Source organism: Calliphora vicina, chromosome 4, assembly GCF_958450345.1.
Source record: "Calliphora vicina chromosome 4, idCalVici1.1, whole genome shotgun sequence".
NCBI lineage: Eukaryota > Metazoa > Arthropoda > Insecta > Diptera > Calliphoridae > Calliphora > Calliphora vicina.
The window spans coordinates 115221135-115240166 of record NC_088783.1 but is presented as its reverse complement, the minus strand read 5'-3'; the positions used below and the strand labels follow the sequence as shown (position 1 = coordinate 115240166).

At 23.3% G+C, this 19032-nt stretch overlaps 3 protein-coding genes across 3 annotated transcripts in view; 1 reads left to right on the top strand and 2 right to left on the bottom strand.

The window, feature by feature from the left end:
* The window catches only part of LOC135958715 (uncharacterized), a 37384-nt gene extending 35482 nt beyond the window's left edge, over positions 1 to 1902 (top strand). Inside the window, exon 2 of the mRNA XM_065509607.1 lies at positions 1423 to 1902. Coding sequence (XP_065365679.1) covers positions 1423 to 1902 — 480 coding nt within the window. The remainder of the gene's footprint in view (positions 1 to 1422) is intronic.
* A 1774-nt stretch (positions 1903 to 3676) lies between these two features.
* On the bottom strand, positions 3677 to 4266 carry LOC135958714 (uncharacterized). The gene is made up of 2 exons (XM_065509606.1): positions 4225 to 4266; positions 3677 to 4156 (listed from the first exon to the last, which is right to left on the bottom strand). Exons 1-2 carry the CDS (start codon positions 4264 to 4266, stop codon positions 3677 to 3679), a joined length of 522 nt encoding a protein of 173 aa, XP_065365678.1.
* Positions 4267 to 16336: 12070 nt separating this feature from the next.
* eag (ether a go-go) overlaps positions 16337 to 19032 on the bottom strand; it is a 98634-nt gene continuing 95938 nt past the window's right edge. The window contains exon 15 of the mRNA XM_065509842.1: positions 16337 to 17449. Coding sequence (XP_065365914.1) covers positions 16337 to 17449 — 1113 coding nt within the window. The remainder of the gene's footprint in view (positions 17450 to 19032) is intronic.

Sequence of the window (19032 nt, the reverse complement as noted above, 5' to 3'; positions counted from 1 at the left end):
TAGTCTTAAACAAATTTTAGAGTTTTTACGTTAAAATCGATTTTCGAAATTAAGTTCGAATTTTCGAAATTGACAAAATTGACTCAAATTGAGTAAATTTAATAAGAAATTTCATTTAATCAGATAGAAGATAAAATGCTAAGGAAATTTATAAGTTTTTGCTATAAAATCCATTTTCGAATTTTCGAAATTAACAAAATTCACTCAAATTGAGTAAATTTAATAAGAAATTTTATTTAAATCAGATAAATAATAAAATTCTAAAAAAATTTATAAGTTTTTGATACAAAATCGATTTTCGAAATTAAGTTCGAATTTTCGAAATTAACAAAATTCACTCAAATTGAGTAAATTTAATAAGAAATTTTATTTTAATAAGATAGATGATAAAATTCTGAGGAAATTTATAAATTTTTGCTATAAAATCCATTTTCGAAATTAAGTTCGAATTTTCGAAATTGACAAAATTGACTCAAATTGAGTAAATTTAATAAGAAACTTTATTTATATCAGATAGATAATAAAATTCTAAAGAAATTTATAAGTTTTTGCTATAAAATCCATTTTCGAAATTAAGTTCGAATTTTCGAAATTAACAAAATTCACTCAAATTGAGTAAATTTAATAAGAAACTTTATTTAAATCAGATAAATAATAAAATTCTAAAAATAATTATAAGTTTAAGCTATAAAATCCATTTTCGAAATTAAGTTCGAATTTTCGAAATTGACAAAATGTTCACAAATTGAGTAAATTTAATAAGAAATTTTATATATTTGGAATAAATAATTGAATTCCATAAAAAATTTTCAAGTTTTTGCGTTAAAATTCATTTTCGAAATTAAGTTCGAATTTTCGAAGTTTTCAAAAAATTTCAAATCGTTGAAATTTTGTTAGAAATTTTATTTTAGCTCTATACATAAATAAATTTCAGCTAAATTTCAGTAATTTTTATGCTAAAAATTAAATTCGAAATTAAGTTCGAATTTTCGAAATTGTCAAAAGTCCTTCGAAAGCGATATATTTGGTAAGAAAAGTTGTTAGAAATTTTATATCAATTGTTATTACGCCTTAAAAAGTTTAGATTTAATTTGTAATTTCATTGCAACATTGTTTTATATTTTGCCACAAAATCTTCTGTGATCTATACATTGTCTGAATAAAATTTGTTAAATATTTAATTAATGCTGAAAAGTAGTAATTATATTCTTATCTAGCTTTAAAAAACTGTTATAAAACCGGAAAATTGTTTAAATAAACATTTAAATTTGCAGTTTAAAATGTATTCCTTATTAAAGTGTTTAATAGTTTTACAAATACTGGCAATATCCTGGCTACAGACAAAATGTGAGGTGTGTTTTACTCAAAATTAAATTGAAAATTGTAATTGTAAATTATTTAAAAATAATCATTGCTTTTAAGCCCGACTGGACCTATGAATTCATCTCCATCGACAGCCACAGTGATACACCCGATATTTTAAATTTCAATTTATATTTAACACGTATTTCACGCGGCCAATTCGCCTTTTCGGGCACCATGGACGTGGGCGAGGATTTAAATGATGACACATTGGTAAATATGATGGTATATTACAGTTATAGCAGCCACGACTATGTACGAAGTCCTTTGCAAGTGCCTAAATTAGAGTTGCCGAAATTTATACAAACCCATTATAAGGATATCATGATGGAAGATTTACAGATATGTGCGAAAAATGCTCCGGACCTTGAATCTGATGGAGTTGTCACAAAACGTTTGGCAGAATTTGAGAATTGTTCAATATCCAATGAAAATATGCCTTCACATCTGAAGGCGGGATATTACAAAATTGTACTTATATTTACGGGAAGGGCCAATGTATCGTTGACAGTTGTTATTAAAGTTGAACCCAAGGATTGAGGCAAAAAGTTTTGAAATATAATAGAAATGAAAAATTGAAATTTAAATAAAAATAACAATTTAAAAAAAAAAATCAAAAATTCGAATTTAAATTTTGAATTTAAAGCAACTAAATTTATTGTACATACAGATGAAATAAAATTTCTTACAAAATATATGAGATTTGAAAATTTTTAAAAAATTCGAAATTTTATTTTTACTCCAAATTGAATAAATTTAAAGAAAATTGAGAAAAAAATAATATTTCTTATGAAATATAAGCGATTTCATAGATTTTTGACAATTTCGAAAATTCGAACTTAATTTCGAATTTTTAATTTGGCTCTAAACAGACAAAATTTGTATAGAATTGAATTATTTACACAGTTTAATTAAGTTTCTAAGAAAATTTAAAAGATTTAAAGGTTTTTTGACAACTTCGAAAATTCGAACTTAATTTCGAATTTTTATTTTAGCTTTTAAATTACCAAATAAATATAAAATTTACTTAATAACTAAGTTTAAATAAATTTTCTAACAAAATTTAATAGATTTCAAGTTTTTTTGAGAACTTCGAAAATTCGAAATTAATTTCGAAATTTTATTTTTACTCAAAATTGACTAAATTTAAGTGAAATTGAATAGAAAATTAATTAAAAATAATATATCTTATGAAATATAAGCGATTTAAAGGTTTTTAGACAACTTCGAAAATTCGAACTTAATTTCGAATTTTTATTTTAGCTTTTAAATTACCAAATAAATATAAAATTTACTTAATAACTAGTTTTAAATAAATTTTCTAACAAAATTTTATAGATTTGAAGGTTTTTTGACAACTTCGAAAATTCGAACTTAATTTCGAATTTCTATTTTTTACTCAAAATTGACTGAATTTAAATAAAATTTAATAGAAAATTAAAAAAAATAATATTTCTTATGAAATATAAGCAATTTGAAGGTTTTTTGACAATTTCGAAAATTCGAACTTAATTTCGAATTTTTATTTAAACTTTTAAATTACCAAATAAGTACAGAAGTTACTTAATATAGAGGTTTAAATAAAATTTCTAACAAAATTTAATAGATTTCAAGTTTTTTTGAGAACTTCGAAAATTCGAACTTAATTTCGAATTTTTATTTTAGCTTTTAAATTACCAAATAAATATAAAATTTACTTAATAACTAAGTTTAAATAAATTTTCTAACAAAATTGTATAAATTTCAAAGTTTTTTGACAACTTCGAAAATTCGAACTTAATTTCGAATTTTTATTTTAGCTTTTAAATCACCAAATAAGTTAGAATTAACTTAATATAGATTTTTAAATAAAATTTCTAACAAAATTTTATAGATTTTAAGGTTTTTTGAGAACTTCGAAAATTCGAACTTAATTTCGAAATTTTATTTTTAAACCAAATTAACTAAATTTAAATAAAATTTAATAAAAAATTAAGAAAAAATAGGATTTCTTATGAAATATAAGCGATTTGAGAATTTTTTGACATTTTCGAAAATTCGAACTTAATTTCGAATTTTTTTTTATGCTTAAAAATAACTAAATTCTTATAGAATTCTATTATTTAAACAATTAAAATAAAATAGTTTGTAAACTATTTCAGATTTGAACGAATATTGACAAATTCGAAAATTCGAACTTAATTTCGAAAAAAAAAAATTTAGGTTTTTATTCAATTGTTTTATAAAATATTTCAGATTTGATGTTTTAAATAAAATTTCTAACTTAATTTTGAATTGAAGAATTGTAGTTTTATATTTATTTTCATTGTATCCTTTAATCCTTCTTCTCAATCTTGGCAATAATTTCCAACATTGCCTCGACCTGTTCCGTAAAAGCAAACATAATCTTATAGTAGCCATTCTTCATATGCGAGGGCATATTTTCATTCGATATAACGCAGTTTTCCATCTCCAGCACACGTTTTGTTATCACTCCCTCTAACTCAAGAGTGGGAGTATTTTTTGAGCAATCCATTAAACTGTCTAGCAATATATCCTTATAGAAGGTCTGCATAAATTTCGGCAAAGGTGTTTTGGATATACGCAAAGGACCTTTAATATAATCATGGCCCAAAAAACTATAATAAATATCAGCATAAATTATGGTGTCATTGCTTAAATCCTCGCGAAGGGTTATAGAGCCCGACAAAGCAAATAGGCCACGTGAAATGCGTGTTATATGTAAATCGCCATCGATTAAAGAGGGCGTGGCACTGTCCAGCTTAATGGAGATGAGTTCATAGGTCCAGTCGGGCTAAATAAGGGATGAATAAAAAGAACCTTTTTCTTTTTTAACCTTAAAAATAATTACATAAGACTTACCTCACATTTAACAGGCTTGCAGGAAATTATTAGTACCAGCATTTTTAAAAAAATTAAAAATTTTTGAAAGTAAAACATTTCAGCTCAAAGTTTTTTTTAGTTATAAGCTGACGGTCCAATAAGTTAATGTTTTTATTAAAATAAATGATAAATAATGTTCGTTACTGTTTTCATATTAGTTTTTCAAAAACTAGATAAATATTTAATTAACACCTTTAAGTTTTAATTACATATTTATTTAACATGATTTGAAAAACATGTTAAATAAAATTAAATGCAGTAAACATGTTTTCAGTTACATAGATTTAAGATTTTATCCATATTTAATTAAATTAAATCGGATTGCAAGTTTTTCAGCAATTTCGAAAATAGATTTTATTTCAAAATCTTAAAAATTTGTTTAGAACTTTGACTATTATTTCAATTAACTAAAATTTCTGGTTCAGTTTGCTCAATTTGAGTGAATTTTGTTAATTTCGAAAATTCGAACTTAATTTCGAAAATGGATTTTATAGCAAAAACTTATAAATTTCTTTAGAATTTTATTATTTATCTGATTTAAATAAAATTTCTTATTAAATTTACTCAATTTGAGTGAATTTTGTTAATTTCGAAAATTCGAACTTAATTTCGAAAATGGATTTTATAGCAAAAACTTATAAATTTCCTTAGCATTTTATCATCTATCTGATTTAAATAAAATTTCTTATTAAATTTACTCAATTTGAGTGAATTTTGTTAACTTCGAAAATTCGAACTTAATTTCGAAAATGGATTTTATAGCAAAAACTTATAAATTTCTTTAGAATTTTATTATCTATCTGATTTAAATAAAATTTCTTATTAAATTTACTCAATTTGAGTGAATTTTGTTAATTTCGAAAATTCGAACTTAATTTCGAAAATCGATTTTATTGCAAAAACTTATAAATTTCTTTAGAATTTTATTACTTATTTCATGTAAATAAAATTTCTTATTAAATTTACTCAATTTGAGTGAATTCTGTTAAGTTCGAAAATTCGAATTTTATTATCTATCTAATTTAAATGAAATTTCTTATTAAATTTACTCAATTTGAGTGAATTTTGTTAATTTCGAAAATTCGAACTTAATTTCGAAAATGGATTTTATAGCAAAAACTTATAAATTTCTTTAGAATTTTATTATTTATCTGATTTAAATAAAATTTCTTATTAAATTTACTCAATTTGAGTGAATTTTGTTAATTTCGAAAATTCGAACTTAATTTCGAAAATGGATTTTATAGCAAAAACTTATAAATTTCTTTAGAATTTTATTATCTATGTGATTTAAATAAAATTTCTTATTAAATTTATTCAATTTGAGTGAATTTTGTTAATTTCGAAAATTCGAACTTAATTTCGAAAATGGATTTTATAGCTAAAACTTATAAATTTCTTTAAAATTTTATTATCTATCTGATTTAAATAAAATTTCTTATTAAATTTACTCAATTTGAGTGAATTTTGTTAATTTCGAAAATTCGAACTTAATTTCGAAAATGGATTTTATAGCAAAAACTTATAAATTTCTTTAGAATTTTATTATCTATCTGATTTAAATAAAATTTCTTATTAAATTTACTCAATTTGAGTGAATTTTGTTAATTTCGAAAATTCGAACTTAATTTCGAAAATGGATTTTATAGCAAAAACTTATAAATTTCTTTAGAATTTTATTATTTATCTGATTTAAATACAATTTCTTTTTAAATTTACTCAATTTGAGTGAATTTTGTTAATTTCGAAAATTCGAACTTAATTTCGAAAATGGATTTTATAGCACAAACTTATAAATTTGTTTAGAATTTTATTATTTATCTGATTTAAATAAAATTTCTTATTAAATTTACTTAATTTGTGTGATTTTTGTTAATTTCGAAAATTCGAAAATGGATTTTATAGCAAAAAATTATAAATTTCTTTACAATTTTATTACTTATTTCATGTAAATAAAAATTCTTATAAAATTTACTCAATTTGAGTGATTTTTGTTAATTTCGAAAATTCGAACTTAATTTCGAAAATGGATTTTATAGCAAAAACTTATAAATTTCTTTAAAATTTTATTATCTCTCTGATTTAAATGAAATTTCTTATTAAATTTACTCAATTTGTGTGAATTTTGTTAATTTCGAAAATTCGAACTTAATTTCGAATTTTCAAAATTCATTTATTTTTTAGATTTTCATACTTTTACCTTGAGTTTTTCATTTTCCAAATAATTAAATCTTTTTTGTTTGTTTTTTTTTTTAATATTTAGAAAACAGTTTTTCATATATATATTTTTTTGTTGGTTTTTCTTTTCAAATAATTTCCATTTGTTGATAAATTATTCATAGAGTGTTGGTTTTTGTTAATAATTTACAATATTTTTTTGTTTTTGGTTTTGACTATTTTAGCATAAGTTTTGTTTTTTTTTTTTTGTTGTTAATAGTTATTTTAATGAATTTCTTTTTGGTTTTGGTTTGTATGCATATAAATTGTAGAGAGAGCTTTTTCTGGTTATGAAAGCTTTTTTATGTATGTATTTGTCAAAATTGTTGTGGTATTTGTTAATAAGTGTTAATTACAGTGTAATGAAAAAATGTGTTGTAGTAGTGGTTTTGATTTGTTTATGACCATCATCAGTGTTTTGTTTTTCTAGATTTTTATCAAAAAGGAAAAAAAGCTTTTTTTTTTGGGTAGAGAGTAGGAGTTTGGGTGATGGCTTTTGATATTGTAAAATATTTGTTAAAAGTTTTTTTTAGTATTTTTTTTTTTTGGTTTGAGTTAATGAATTTGGTTCTTTTGTTTCAATTGCTGTTTGTTTTTTGTTTTTGAGGAAAGGAGGGCTTATTTATTTGTTGAGAGTGAGTTTTTTATTCTTCTGTTTTTTTTTAATAAATTTGTAGTTTTAGCTTTTAAGTTGTATAATTATTGTTTGGTTTTTTCAGTTAAAAGTTTATTTTATTTTGTTTAGCATATAAAAGCTTTTTATTTTATTTAATTTTTGGTTTGGTTAAAAGACAGTTAACTTTTATTTTCTTTTACTTATGAGCTTTTCAAGCAGTTTTTAGGCGTGTTTTTTTTTTAAATAATTATTTAATTGTTTGTTTTTTTTTATATACATTAATTTATTTAAATTTTAGTGTTTTTTTGGTTGGTTCTAAATTATTAACAATTCCTAAACTTGTGTTTTTTTTGTAGTTTTTGCTTAATTATTTTAGGTTTTTATTATGTTTTTTTTTTATATTCAAAACAATTCGTTTTAATAATTGCACTAATTTTTTGGTTTTTTTAAATTTTTAATTAATTAAGTTTATCAGTAAGTATTGTTTAAGGCTTTCTTGTGAGAATTTTTTTTTATAATATTTTTTTTTTTAGTTTTGCCATTTTTTGATAAATTAAATGCAAATTAATTGTTTTTTTTATAATTCAATAAATTTTTAATTCCTATGTTAAGCCCAGTTAAGCTAACAAACTGCAGGGTACAAAAAATTTTTTTTTTATAATTTTTTTTATCATCGAAAATTCGAACTTAATTTCGAATTGAATTTTCATGATCAAAATTACAAAATTTTTTATTAAAATTTCATATTTTCTGTATTTACTTAAATATTTCAAGAAAATTTAGCAATTTCTAGCTTTTTTAAGAATTTCGAAAATTCGAACTTAACTTCGAAAATCGATTTAAAAGCTAAAACCTAAAAAATTGTTTAGAATTTTATTATTTATCTGATTTAAATAAAATTTCCTATTAATTTTACTCAATTTGAGTGAATTTTGGCAATTTCGAATATTCGAACTTAATTTCGAAAATATATTTTCTTCCAAAAACATTAAAATTTTGTAAAATATCTTTTAGTTATTCGTTTTAAATAAAATTTCCTGTAAATATTTTAGTTTTGCATGATTTTAATCAATTTCGAAAATTCGAAGTTAAGTTCGAATTTTATATTTAGCTACGAAATTACCTAAATTTAAACAAAATTGCTAGTTTATACAATTTTTGTACCATTTGCATAAAATTCTACATAGTTTTGCTAAATTTTAACAATTTCGAAAATTCGAACTTAATTTCGAAAATCGATTTAAAAGGAAAAACCTAAACATTTTTTTAGAATTTTATTATTTATGTGATTTAAATAAAATTTCCTATTAATTTTACTCAATTTGAGTGAATTTAGGCAATTTCGAAAATTCGAACTTAATTTCGAAAATCGATTTAAAAGGAAAAATCTAAAAAATTGTTTAGAATTTTATTATTTATGTGATTTAAATAAAATTTGCTATTAATTTTACTCAATTTGAGTGAATTTTGGCAATTTCGAAAATTCGAACTTAATTTCGAAAATGGATTTTAAGGCAAAATCTACTAAATTGGTATGGAATTCAATCAGTTATTCCTTATCTATAAAATTTCTTATTAAATATCTTTAATTTGAGTTATTTTTGGTAATTTCGAAAATTCGAACTTAATTTCGAAATTAATTTAAAGCTTCTAAAATGCTTAAATTGTTATTAAAATTTCATTTAAATTAAATTTGTGAAAGTTTCATCTGAAATTCTGTTAATTTCGAAAATTCGAATTTAATTTCGAACTGTTGTTTTAGCAGTTTGTTAGCTCTTAAACTGTTTTTTTTTTGTTGCTTTATTAAATTTACAATATATTTACATTAGTTTTCTTGGTTTGGTTTTAAATTTTTACAAAATTAACTTATTTTATTAATATTAAATGTTTCTTATTTGTTTTTTTTTTGTTTGCATGATTATTTTAATAATTAGTTATTATTTTTTTAGTTTATAATTTTTTATATAATACCATATTTTCATTGCTTGTTTTTTTTTCTATTTATTTGAGTAAAAAACTAAATTAAAAAATTAGAAGAGAATAGTAATTTAAAACAAGGATTAAATAAAGGAAATGTAGCAATTAAAATGCCAAATGTTTAGGCACAGTGTAAAAACTTGAAATAGTTACAATTTCGAAAATTCGAACTTAATTTCGAAATTTATTTAAAGCTTTTAAAATACCAAATCTATTTTAATTCAATTCTAGAATGTTTGCAATTAAATTTAAGACAATTTGGATAATAATTTGGTAATTTCGAAAATTCGAACTTAATTTCGAAATTAATATAAAGCTACCAATTTACTTTATTTTCAATAAAAACAATAGAAAATCTTGTGTCAGTATGATTTGTATGGAATTCTTAACAAATTGACCAAATTTTGTGAATTTCGAAAATTCGAACTTGATTTCGAAAATTCGAACTTGATTTCGAAATTGATATAAAGCTACAAAATTATTCTATTCCCAATAATAAAGCTAAAAAAACTAATTTAAATGAGTTTTATAATTAATTTTGAACAATTTAACAAATTTCTGGCAATTTCGAAAATTCGAACTTAATTTCGAAATTAAATTTTAGCTTGAAAATGTCTAGAAACTTGAAATTAGTTGCATGTTTACTAATTTCCGCCTTTAAATGACAATATTTATGGAATTTTAAGTAATTTCGAAAATTCGAACTTAATTTCGAAAATTCGAACTCAATTTCGAATTGGAATTCTGACTGAAAAATTACTGAAATTTTATACTTCTATTGATTTTTAATGATTTCAGCCTTAAAAAGACAATTTTTATAGATTTTTAAGCAATTTCGAAAATTCGAACTTGATTTCGAAATTAAATTTTAGCTTGAAAATGTCTAGAAACTTGAAATTTATTGCATGTTTAATAATTTCCGCCTTTAAATGACAATATTTATGGAATTTTAAGTAATTTCGAAAATTAAAATTTAATTTCGAAAATTCGAACTTAATTTCGAATTGGAATTCTGACTGAAAAATTACTGAAATTTTATACTTCTATTGATTTTGAATGATTTCAGCCTTAAAAAGACAATTTTTATTGATTTTTAAGCAATTTCGAAAATTCGAACTTAATTTCGAAATTAAATTTTAACTTGAAAATGTCTAGAAACTTGAAATTTGTTGCATGTTTAATAATTTCCGCCTTTAAATGACGATATTTATGGAATTTTAAGTAATTTCGAAAATTCGAAATTAATTTCGAAAATTCGAACTTAATTTCGAATTGGAATTCTGACTGAAAAATTACTAAAATTTTATACTTCTATTGATTTTTAATGATTTCAGACTTAAAAAGAAAATTTTTATTGATTTTTAAGCAATTTCGAAAATTCGAACTTAATTTCGAAATTAAAATTTTGCTTGAAAATGGCTAGAAATATCAAATTTTATGATTGTTATACGATTTAGGCTATAAATGAGAATTTTTAGAGAATTTTAAGTAATTTCGAAAATTCGAACTTAATTTCGAAAATTCGAACTTAATTTCGAATTGAAATTCTGACTGAAAAATTAGTGAAATTTTATACTTCTATTGATTTTTAATGATTTCAGCCTTAAAAAGACAATTTTTATTGATTTTTAAGCAATTTCGAAAATTCGAACTTAATTTCGAAATTAAAATTTTGCTTGAAAATGTCTAGAAACTTGAAATTTGTTGCATGTTTAATAATTTCCGCCTTTAAATGACAATATTTATAATATTTTAAGTAATTTCGAAAGTTCGAACTTAATTTCGAAAATTCGAACTTAATTTCAAATTTGAATTATGACAGCAAAATTACTGAAATTTTATAATTCTACTGACTTTTAATGATTTTAGCCTTAAAATGGCAATTTTTATTGATTTTTAATGAATTTCGAAAATTCGAACTTAATTTCGAAATTAAATTTTAGCTTGAAAATGTCTAAAAATGTCAAATTTTATGATTGTTATACGATTTATGCTATAAATGAGAATTTTTAGAGAATTTTAAGTAATTTCGAAAATTAAAATTTAATTTCGAAAATTCGAACTTAATTTCGAATTTGAATTATTTGAAAAAAATTACTGAAATTTTATATTTAAATTGATTTTTAATGATTTCTGCTTTTAAAAGACATTATTTGTTGATTTTTAAGCAATTTCGAAAATTCGAACATAAGTTCGAAATTTCTTAAAATGCCTAAAATGACAAAATTGAAACAGTTGAAATTAATAGTAGTAAATTTGTTTTAAATTTATATGATTTTTTAAGGTTTTAAAGCATTTTCTTTTAATTTCGAAAATTCGAACTTAATTTCGAAATTCAAATTTTCCTGGAAAATGGCTAGAAATATCAAATTTTATGATTGTTATACGATTTAGGCTATAAATGAGAATTTTTAGAGAATTTTAAGTAATTTCGAAAATTCGAACTTAATTTCGAAAATTCGAACTTAATTTCGAATTTGAATTATTTGAAAAAAATTACTGAAATTTTATATTTAAATTGATTTTTAATGATTTCTGCTTTTAAAAGACATTATTTGTTAATTTTTAAACAATTTCGAAAATTCGAAATTGGAAATTTTGAAAATTTTACACTGTTTTTTATTGGTTTTTATTTAAAATCTTGTTTTTTTAAATTATAGTTTGTTTTAGCTTAATTATAATGAAACCTTTTTCATCATTTAAACTTAGTTTTTGTTTTATTTCTTATTAGAAATTATAAAAAAAACTTTAAGCTAATTTGAATTATATTTAAATATTTTGTTTGGTTTATTTATCACAATTAAAAACTGCAAGTGTTTTTTTGCCTTCATAATTTCTGGGGACTAAAACAATTTTGTTTTGTTTTTTAAATTAAATATATAGAAAATTTGCTTATATGAATTATTAACAGAGTTTTGAAATTTGTTTGTACTTAACAATTATTAATTAATTAATTAATTAGAAACTACATAAAAATATTCAACTAAAACTAAAAACTAATTTTGTTGTTTTGCTTTAAAAATAAATTATAAATAATTTAAAATATACAAAAAGAATTATTTTATTTTATGTTTAACTATTTTCAACGATTGTCTTTTATTTTTGAAAATTTAACTGAAATATTGAAAGGAGTTTTGAAAGCTAAAAGATCATCTTTTAGTGGTTTAACTGAATTTGGTTTTTTTATTTAAAATTATTAAGGATTTTGTTTTAATATTTGAGTTTTTTTTTTATTTAAAAAAAGTTTTTTTTTATAATTTAACAATTTGTTTTTTTTTTAATTAAATTAATTTTTTTTTGTTTGTTGTTTAATATTTATAGTATTTATTGCTTATGGTTTTTTTTTTGTTATTTTATTTTTCAATATTTAAATAGTTTTGTTTATTTAAATTAATTTGTTGTTTTTTTTTTGTTTTACTGAAAAAAGGACGGGTGGCAACACAAGTTTTATTTCATTATTTTAATATTTCTTTGGTAAATTTTTATTTATCAATAAATTTTTCTTCAATTTAAAAAATTTAATTTTTGTTTCTTTTGTTGTGGCAGTAATTGTGTATTTTTGCTGTTTAAACTGTTAGAAAAATGGGCATCAGGCAGGGGAATTAAATTTAAAAATAAAAAAATATGTTTTAATTAAGATAAAAACTGGTTAAATTTGAAAATTAATAATTTTTATAAAATTGATTTTTGAAAATTATTTTTAAAAAAATTTTGGATTTTTTTTTAACATTGAATATCATAAAAATGAATTTTGTAAATTTATTTTAAAAAATTTCGATAATTATTATTTCCAAAAAATTTTGGAATTTTTTTTGAAAATTAAATTTTTCCAAAATCTTTTTGAAATTTTTTTTTATAATTTCGAATTTTTTTTTCAATTTCTAAATTCAAATATAATTTACAACAAATTCAATGTTGAAAAAATTCAACATTGAATATTTGGAATCTAATAAGATTGAATTTTGAAAATTATTTTTAAAAAAATTTGGAATCTTTTTGAAAAAGATTGAATTTCGAAAATTATTTTTAAAAAAATTTGGAATCTTTTTGAAAAAGATTGAATTTTGAAAATTATTTTTAAAAAAATTTGGAATCTTTTTGAAAAAGATTGAATTTTGAAAATTATTTTTAAAAAAATTTGGAATCTTTTTGAAATTTTTTTTAATAATTTCGAACTATTTTTTTTAAATTTCTAAATTCAAATATAATTTACAACAAATTTTAAATTTTTTCAACATTGAATCTTTGGAATCTAATAAAATTGAATTTTGAAAATTATTTTTAAAAAAATTTGGAATCTTTTTGAAAATTTTTTTAATAATTTCGAATTTTTTTTTTTAAATTTCTAAATTCAAATATAATTTCCAAAAAATTTTAAATTTTTTCAACTTTGAATCTTTGGAATCTGATAAGATTGAATTTTGAAAATTATTTTTAAAAAAATTTGGAAAATTTCAAAATTCAAATTAAATTTTTGAATTCAAAATGACAAAAAATTTATTATTATTTTATAATATAACAATTTCAGCATTTAATTCAAAATAATTGAAACATTTTAAGCAATTTCCAAAATTGGATTTGAATTTTAGATTTTTCAAAAATAAAATTTCTAGGATTCTAATTCTCTCTAAGTTAAGTTTGTTAGAATTTCGAAAATTCAAACTTACATAATTTCAAATTTATGTTTTCGTCTACAAATTACAGAAAATTTAGTTGTTATTTATTCATTCCGCACACTAATAATGGCTTTTAAGCAATTTCGAAAATTCGAACTTAATTTCGAAAATTCGAACTTAATTTCGAAAATTCGAACTTAATTTCGAATTGGAATTCTGACTGAAAAATTACTGAAATTTTATATTTCTATTGATTTTTAATGATTTCAGCTTTTTAAATACAATATTTGTTGATTTTTAAGCAATTTCGAAAATTCGAACATAAGTTCGAAATTTCTTAAAATGCCTATAATGACAAAATTGAAATAGTTGAAATTAATAATAGTAAATTCTTTTAAATTTATATGATTTTTTAAGGTTTTAAAGCATTTTCTTTTAATTTCGAAAATTCGAACTTAATTTCGAAATTAAAATTTTATTGGAAATTGGCTAGAAATTTAAAACTTTATAATTTTTATATGATTTCAGCCTTTAAATAACAATATTTATGAAATTTTAAGCAATTTCGAAAATTAAAATTTAATTTCGAAAATTCGAACTTAATTTCGAATTTGAATTATTTGAAAAAAATTACTGAAATTTTATATTTAAATTGATTTTTAATGATTTCAGCAATATTTTTTTAATTTTTAAGCAATTTCGTAAATTCGAAATTGAAAATTTTGAAAATTTTACACTGTTTTTTATTGGTTTTTATTTAAAATCTTAATTAATTCGAACTTAATTTCGAATTTAATTTTTGGCATTAAAATGACCAAAAAGTATAAATTTATTAGCTATTTAATGATTTCAGCCATAAATAATATATATTTATAGGTTTTTAAACAATTTCGAAAATTCGAACATAATTAGGAAATTGAAAAATTAAAATTTATTTGTTATTTAATGATTTTTAAACAATTTCGAAAATTCGAACTTAATTTCGAAAATTCGAACTTAATTTCGAAATTATTTTTTAGCCTCCAAATTATAAAAAATTTTAAATTTATTTGTTATTTAATGATTTTAGTCAAAATAATGATTTTTTTTATTGATTTTTAAGCAAATTCCAAAATTCGAACTTAAGTTCGAAAATTCGATGTTAATTTCGAAATTAATTTTTTCCAACAAAATGACTAAAAATTGATAATTGAGATGCTATTTAATGATCTTAGCATTTATTTAACAATATTAGATGGTTTTTAAGCAATTTCGAAAATTCGAACTTAAGTTCGAATTTCTCAAAATAGTAAAACTGCCAATATTTGGATTTTTTATTAAAGAAATTGCATTATATCGTTTAAAAGAAAATATTCTGTATGATTTTAAGTCATTTCAAGCTATTTTTATGAATTTCGAAAATTCGAACTTAATTTCGAAATTATTTTTTTCCCTGAAAATTACTTGAAATTTAATTCTCTTTCGATTTCTATTGATTTTAGCATTTGATAATAATTATTTGTGGATTTTTAAGCAATTTCGAAAATTCGAACTTAAGTTCGAATTTCTCAAAATAGTGATAAAGGCATATTTATTCAAGAAATTGCTTTAAAACGTTTAAAATAAAATATTGTGTATGATTTTAAGTTATTTCAAGCAATTTTTGTGAATTTCGAAAATTCGAACTTAATTTCGAAATTAATTTTTGTCTTTAAAATTACAGAAAATTTAAAATTTATTTGTTATTTAATGATTTCAGCCATTAATAATCAATATTTATGGATTTTTAAGCAATTTCGAAAATTCGAAATTAAGTTCGAAAAATTTCAAATCAAATTTTAGGTTAAAAATTATTGAAAATCTTAAATTTATATCAACCAGTTGTTATCTTTAAACGATTTTCAAAATTCCTGTGGTGTTTTTTTTGAAACATAAACAAAAAACCGTCCTAAAAAATTATAATTTCAACAGAAAATTCTGAGTTTTCAGAAAAACTTTACTTAATTATTCTTTTGGTAATTATCACACTTAAATTGTTTTTTTTTTTTCTAGGGGGCCTTTTTATAAATTAATGTTATTTAATGTTAAATTTCAATGTAATTTCTTAAGGTTTTTGGTTTGGTTTTCATCAAATATTTAACTATTTAAATCTTTAAGGATTCTAAAGGTTTCTTAAGGGGGGGACTGGGGGTTAATGGTGGTTATTATCTAAATTATTAGCAAAAATTCGTAAGCAATATGCTTTTTACTATACCTAATAATTTTGTTGTTCACAATTTATTTGGAATTAAATCCTTGTAAGTTAAATGAGAGTAAGTTGATAGAGAGTTATTGAAAGGACCAAGGCGAATTTCTTGAATTCGCCTTGAATTGGTCTGAGTTTTGAAAAATATTAGAAGTTGGAAAAGTTATATGAGCTTGATTTCTTTTTTTTTGTTTTCCTAATAAATCTAAATAGTTAGATAGTTAAGTACGCCATTTAGCTGAAGCGTTTTATATTAATTATATGTTTGTATATAAAAAAAATAAATTAAATAACAAAATAGAAATTAAATAAGCTGTCTGTCTGTTTGTTTTATGATAAATTTATAACATTCGTTTTGCATTTCTTAGGGGGTTTTTAATAAAACTAATATTATTGCTCAAAACTGCTATTGTCCGACTGATGGCGTACTAAAATCTTGGGCTAGAGAAACTCTCGCTTAGAGCGTCCTCCGCCGCCGCCACTGCTGCTGCCACTGGCAGCACCCGTTGTTGAGCTAACCGCTGGCGTGGCCGTTGAGGTGGTTAGTAAAGCCGTTGAGCCTGTGGCTGAGCCGCCGACTGTCGTGGCTATGGCCGCCGTTACTGGGGGCGGCTGTGTGGTGGCCGGTGAGGGTAGTTCTTCTTCCAGCAGACGCTGCTGCTCGGGACTTTGCAGAGCGGCACTAGTAGCAGCGGCTTGAGCATGGGTCTGCTTGGGAGGCGCCGGTGCTTTTCTGCTCTTCGAACGCCGCTTTTTAAGCATTAGAGGACCTAGACCATTGCCACCCGTGGACGACGTGACCATTTGCACGGGATTCAGCAGGTTGGATGAGCTAGTTGCTGCTGCAGTAGTGGCGGTTGGGCCGACCGCTACTGTCGCAGCTGCACCTGTAGACGTTGGAGCAGCGGATGCACCGGTTGCACCCACACCAGCACCACCAACTCCACCGATGGGTGGTGTGGGTGGAGCTGTGGATATTGTTATAACAGTATCGGCGGCTGGTGTGGTAGCGGTGGATTGTGTTGCCCCACCTTCTGGGCGTCTACCAACTAAGCCCCCTGAGCTGCTGCCACTGGCCGCCGTTGTCACCGTTGTCGTGCCACAAACACACATCGTATCATCAGCCGGTGTGGTCTGGCCCGAGGAGTCCTGCTGCAAGCGTTTCACCACCTCGCTCAGCAAATCCTCGATGCGCCCTATGCGCTGCTGCATGCGCTGCAATTCCAGGCGTACATCCACCTTCAGGTCCAGCACCGTGGCTATGAGATCTCGCTGTGCTAATGTGGGTGGCTGCTCTCTTAGGCCTGTGTCGTAGGTGTCTGAGGTGGTGGCACGCGATGAAGCCATTTCGATTTGTCTTTCTCTTTCCAGGGCCAAATTGCGCTCTTTGGTGGAGAGAGCGGTGAGTACAGTGGCTGGGCCACTGCTGCCTTCGATTACCACACGACTGTCACGGCTGGGCGGTGAGGAGTCCACTTCGCCGCCTTCGTCTATGGTGTCTTGGCGAGCCAAGGTGGCCTGGCTGGCCTGCAGTTTGGGAGCTTTTGGAAAAACCTGTAATGAATCATTTAACGGAGTGGGGGGTGGGGGAAGAGAAAGAAAGAGAGCAAGAAACCATACAAGCACACACACGCACGTTCAAATAATAAAGGGAAAAGAGAGAGGAGTGAGGAAGAAATTAAGGAATTATCAAAATAAAGACAGGATGAAAAGCAGAAATTGATAAATAAAAAGAAGGAATGATAAAGGAGAAGTTAGAAATACATGAAGAAGAGAACAAATTAAAGGATAAAGGAAATAATAATGAAGGCAAATCAAAAGAGAGCAGAGATTGCAAAAGGTTAAACCAATAATGGAAGTAAGTATGAGCAAATGTTATACAAAGAAGGTAGAAGTAGATAAAAGATCAAGAGCAATGAATAGATATAAAGGAAAAGAAAAAGAGAGAAAATAGTTAAAATAGTAGTGAAATTATACAGATAGATATAAACCACATTCAGCCAAACATTGTTTTCATTTGACAGCACACGCAGGAAGTGTTGCAAGTTTTCATTTCATTTCAAATCAAATTTGAATTTGAAAAAGTATTTGAAACAGTCACACACCAAAATAAAGATAGAAGAAGTATAGATCAATCAATCAATCACACATTATTGTATTTTTTTGTTTTCAATCCAAGTGCAAATGTTCCATTAAGAGTTTTCGTTGGTTTTGTTTTTAGTTTTAAAATCCATGTATTTAAAAGTTTATTTTGTTTAGTTTTAATGTTTAATATATTTGTTTTTTTTTAAATGTTTTGAAATCCAATAAATTTGTTTGTTTTATTTTAATGCAGGAAGGCAGGCAAAAAGGGAAAAAGTTAAATGTTTTATTATTTAAAAGTGCAATTCTGAGTTTTATTATAAAAGGAAACTGAAAGTTTACATTAAAATAATAATTTTAAATTAATTTAGCTTAAATAAATAAAAAAATTAACAGTAAACTAAATAAATAAGACATTTTAATGAATACTAAAGACAGAAAGAAAGTGAGTTCTAAAATTTAGGGAAATTTAAAAGGCCTTCGTTTAAAATGTCTATTAAATTTTAATAAACTTAAAAAAAGCTTTAATTCTCTAACAAAATAAAACCCTTCCCAAATCAAAATAAACTGTTCCCACCCTTGAATACTAATTAAGAAACTTAAATCTTTTAAAATTTTTATCATATTCAAATAAGTTTCACTTAAGGTATAATTTAATAACAAAATAAAACTATTCCCAGTTAAAATTAAACTGTTCCCACCTTTAAAACTCAGTTTAGAAACCATATTTAAGTCTGGTTTTTATAACACTCAATTAACAATTAATTAATATAAAATTGAATATAAAAATTAAACTCTTCCCACTTGCTAACAAACTGTTCTCACCTACAAATTAAGCTTAGAAAGCTGAAATCTTTCATTATTTATATTGAATTGAAAACACATTTAAAAATGTTTTAATACTAAAGCAAAATAAAACTGTTCCCAGCTAAAAATAAACTGTTACCATCATTTAATTTAGCTTAAAGATCTTAAATGCTTTAATTTGTTCATTGATTTCAAATAAGCATTAAAAAATTAATAATTTTGAAACAAAATAAAACTGTTCCCACTTT

Bases quoted from the DNA above. Each gene is read 5' to 3' on its own strand.
- LOC135958714 (XM_065509606.1), bottom strand. From the start codon at position 4,266: ATGCTGGTACTAATAATTTCCTGCAAGCCTGTTAAATGTGAG. The intron at 4,157-4,224 runs GTAAGTCTTATG...TCCCTTATTTAG, and splicing joins GCAAGCCTGTTAAATGTGAG to CCCGACTGGACCTATGAACT.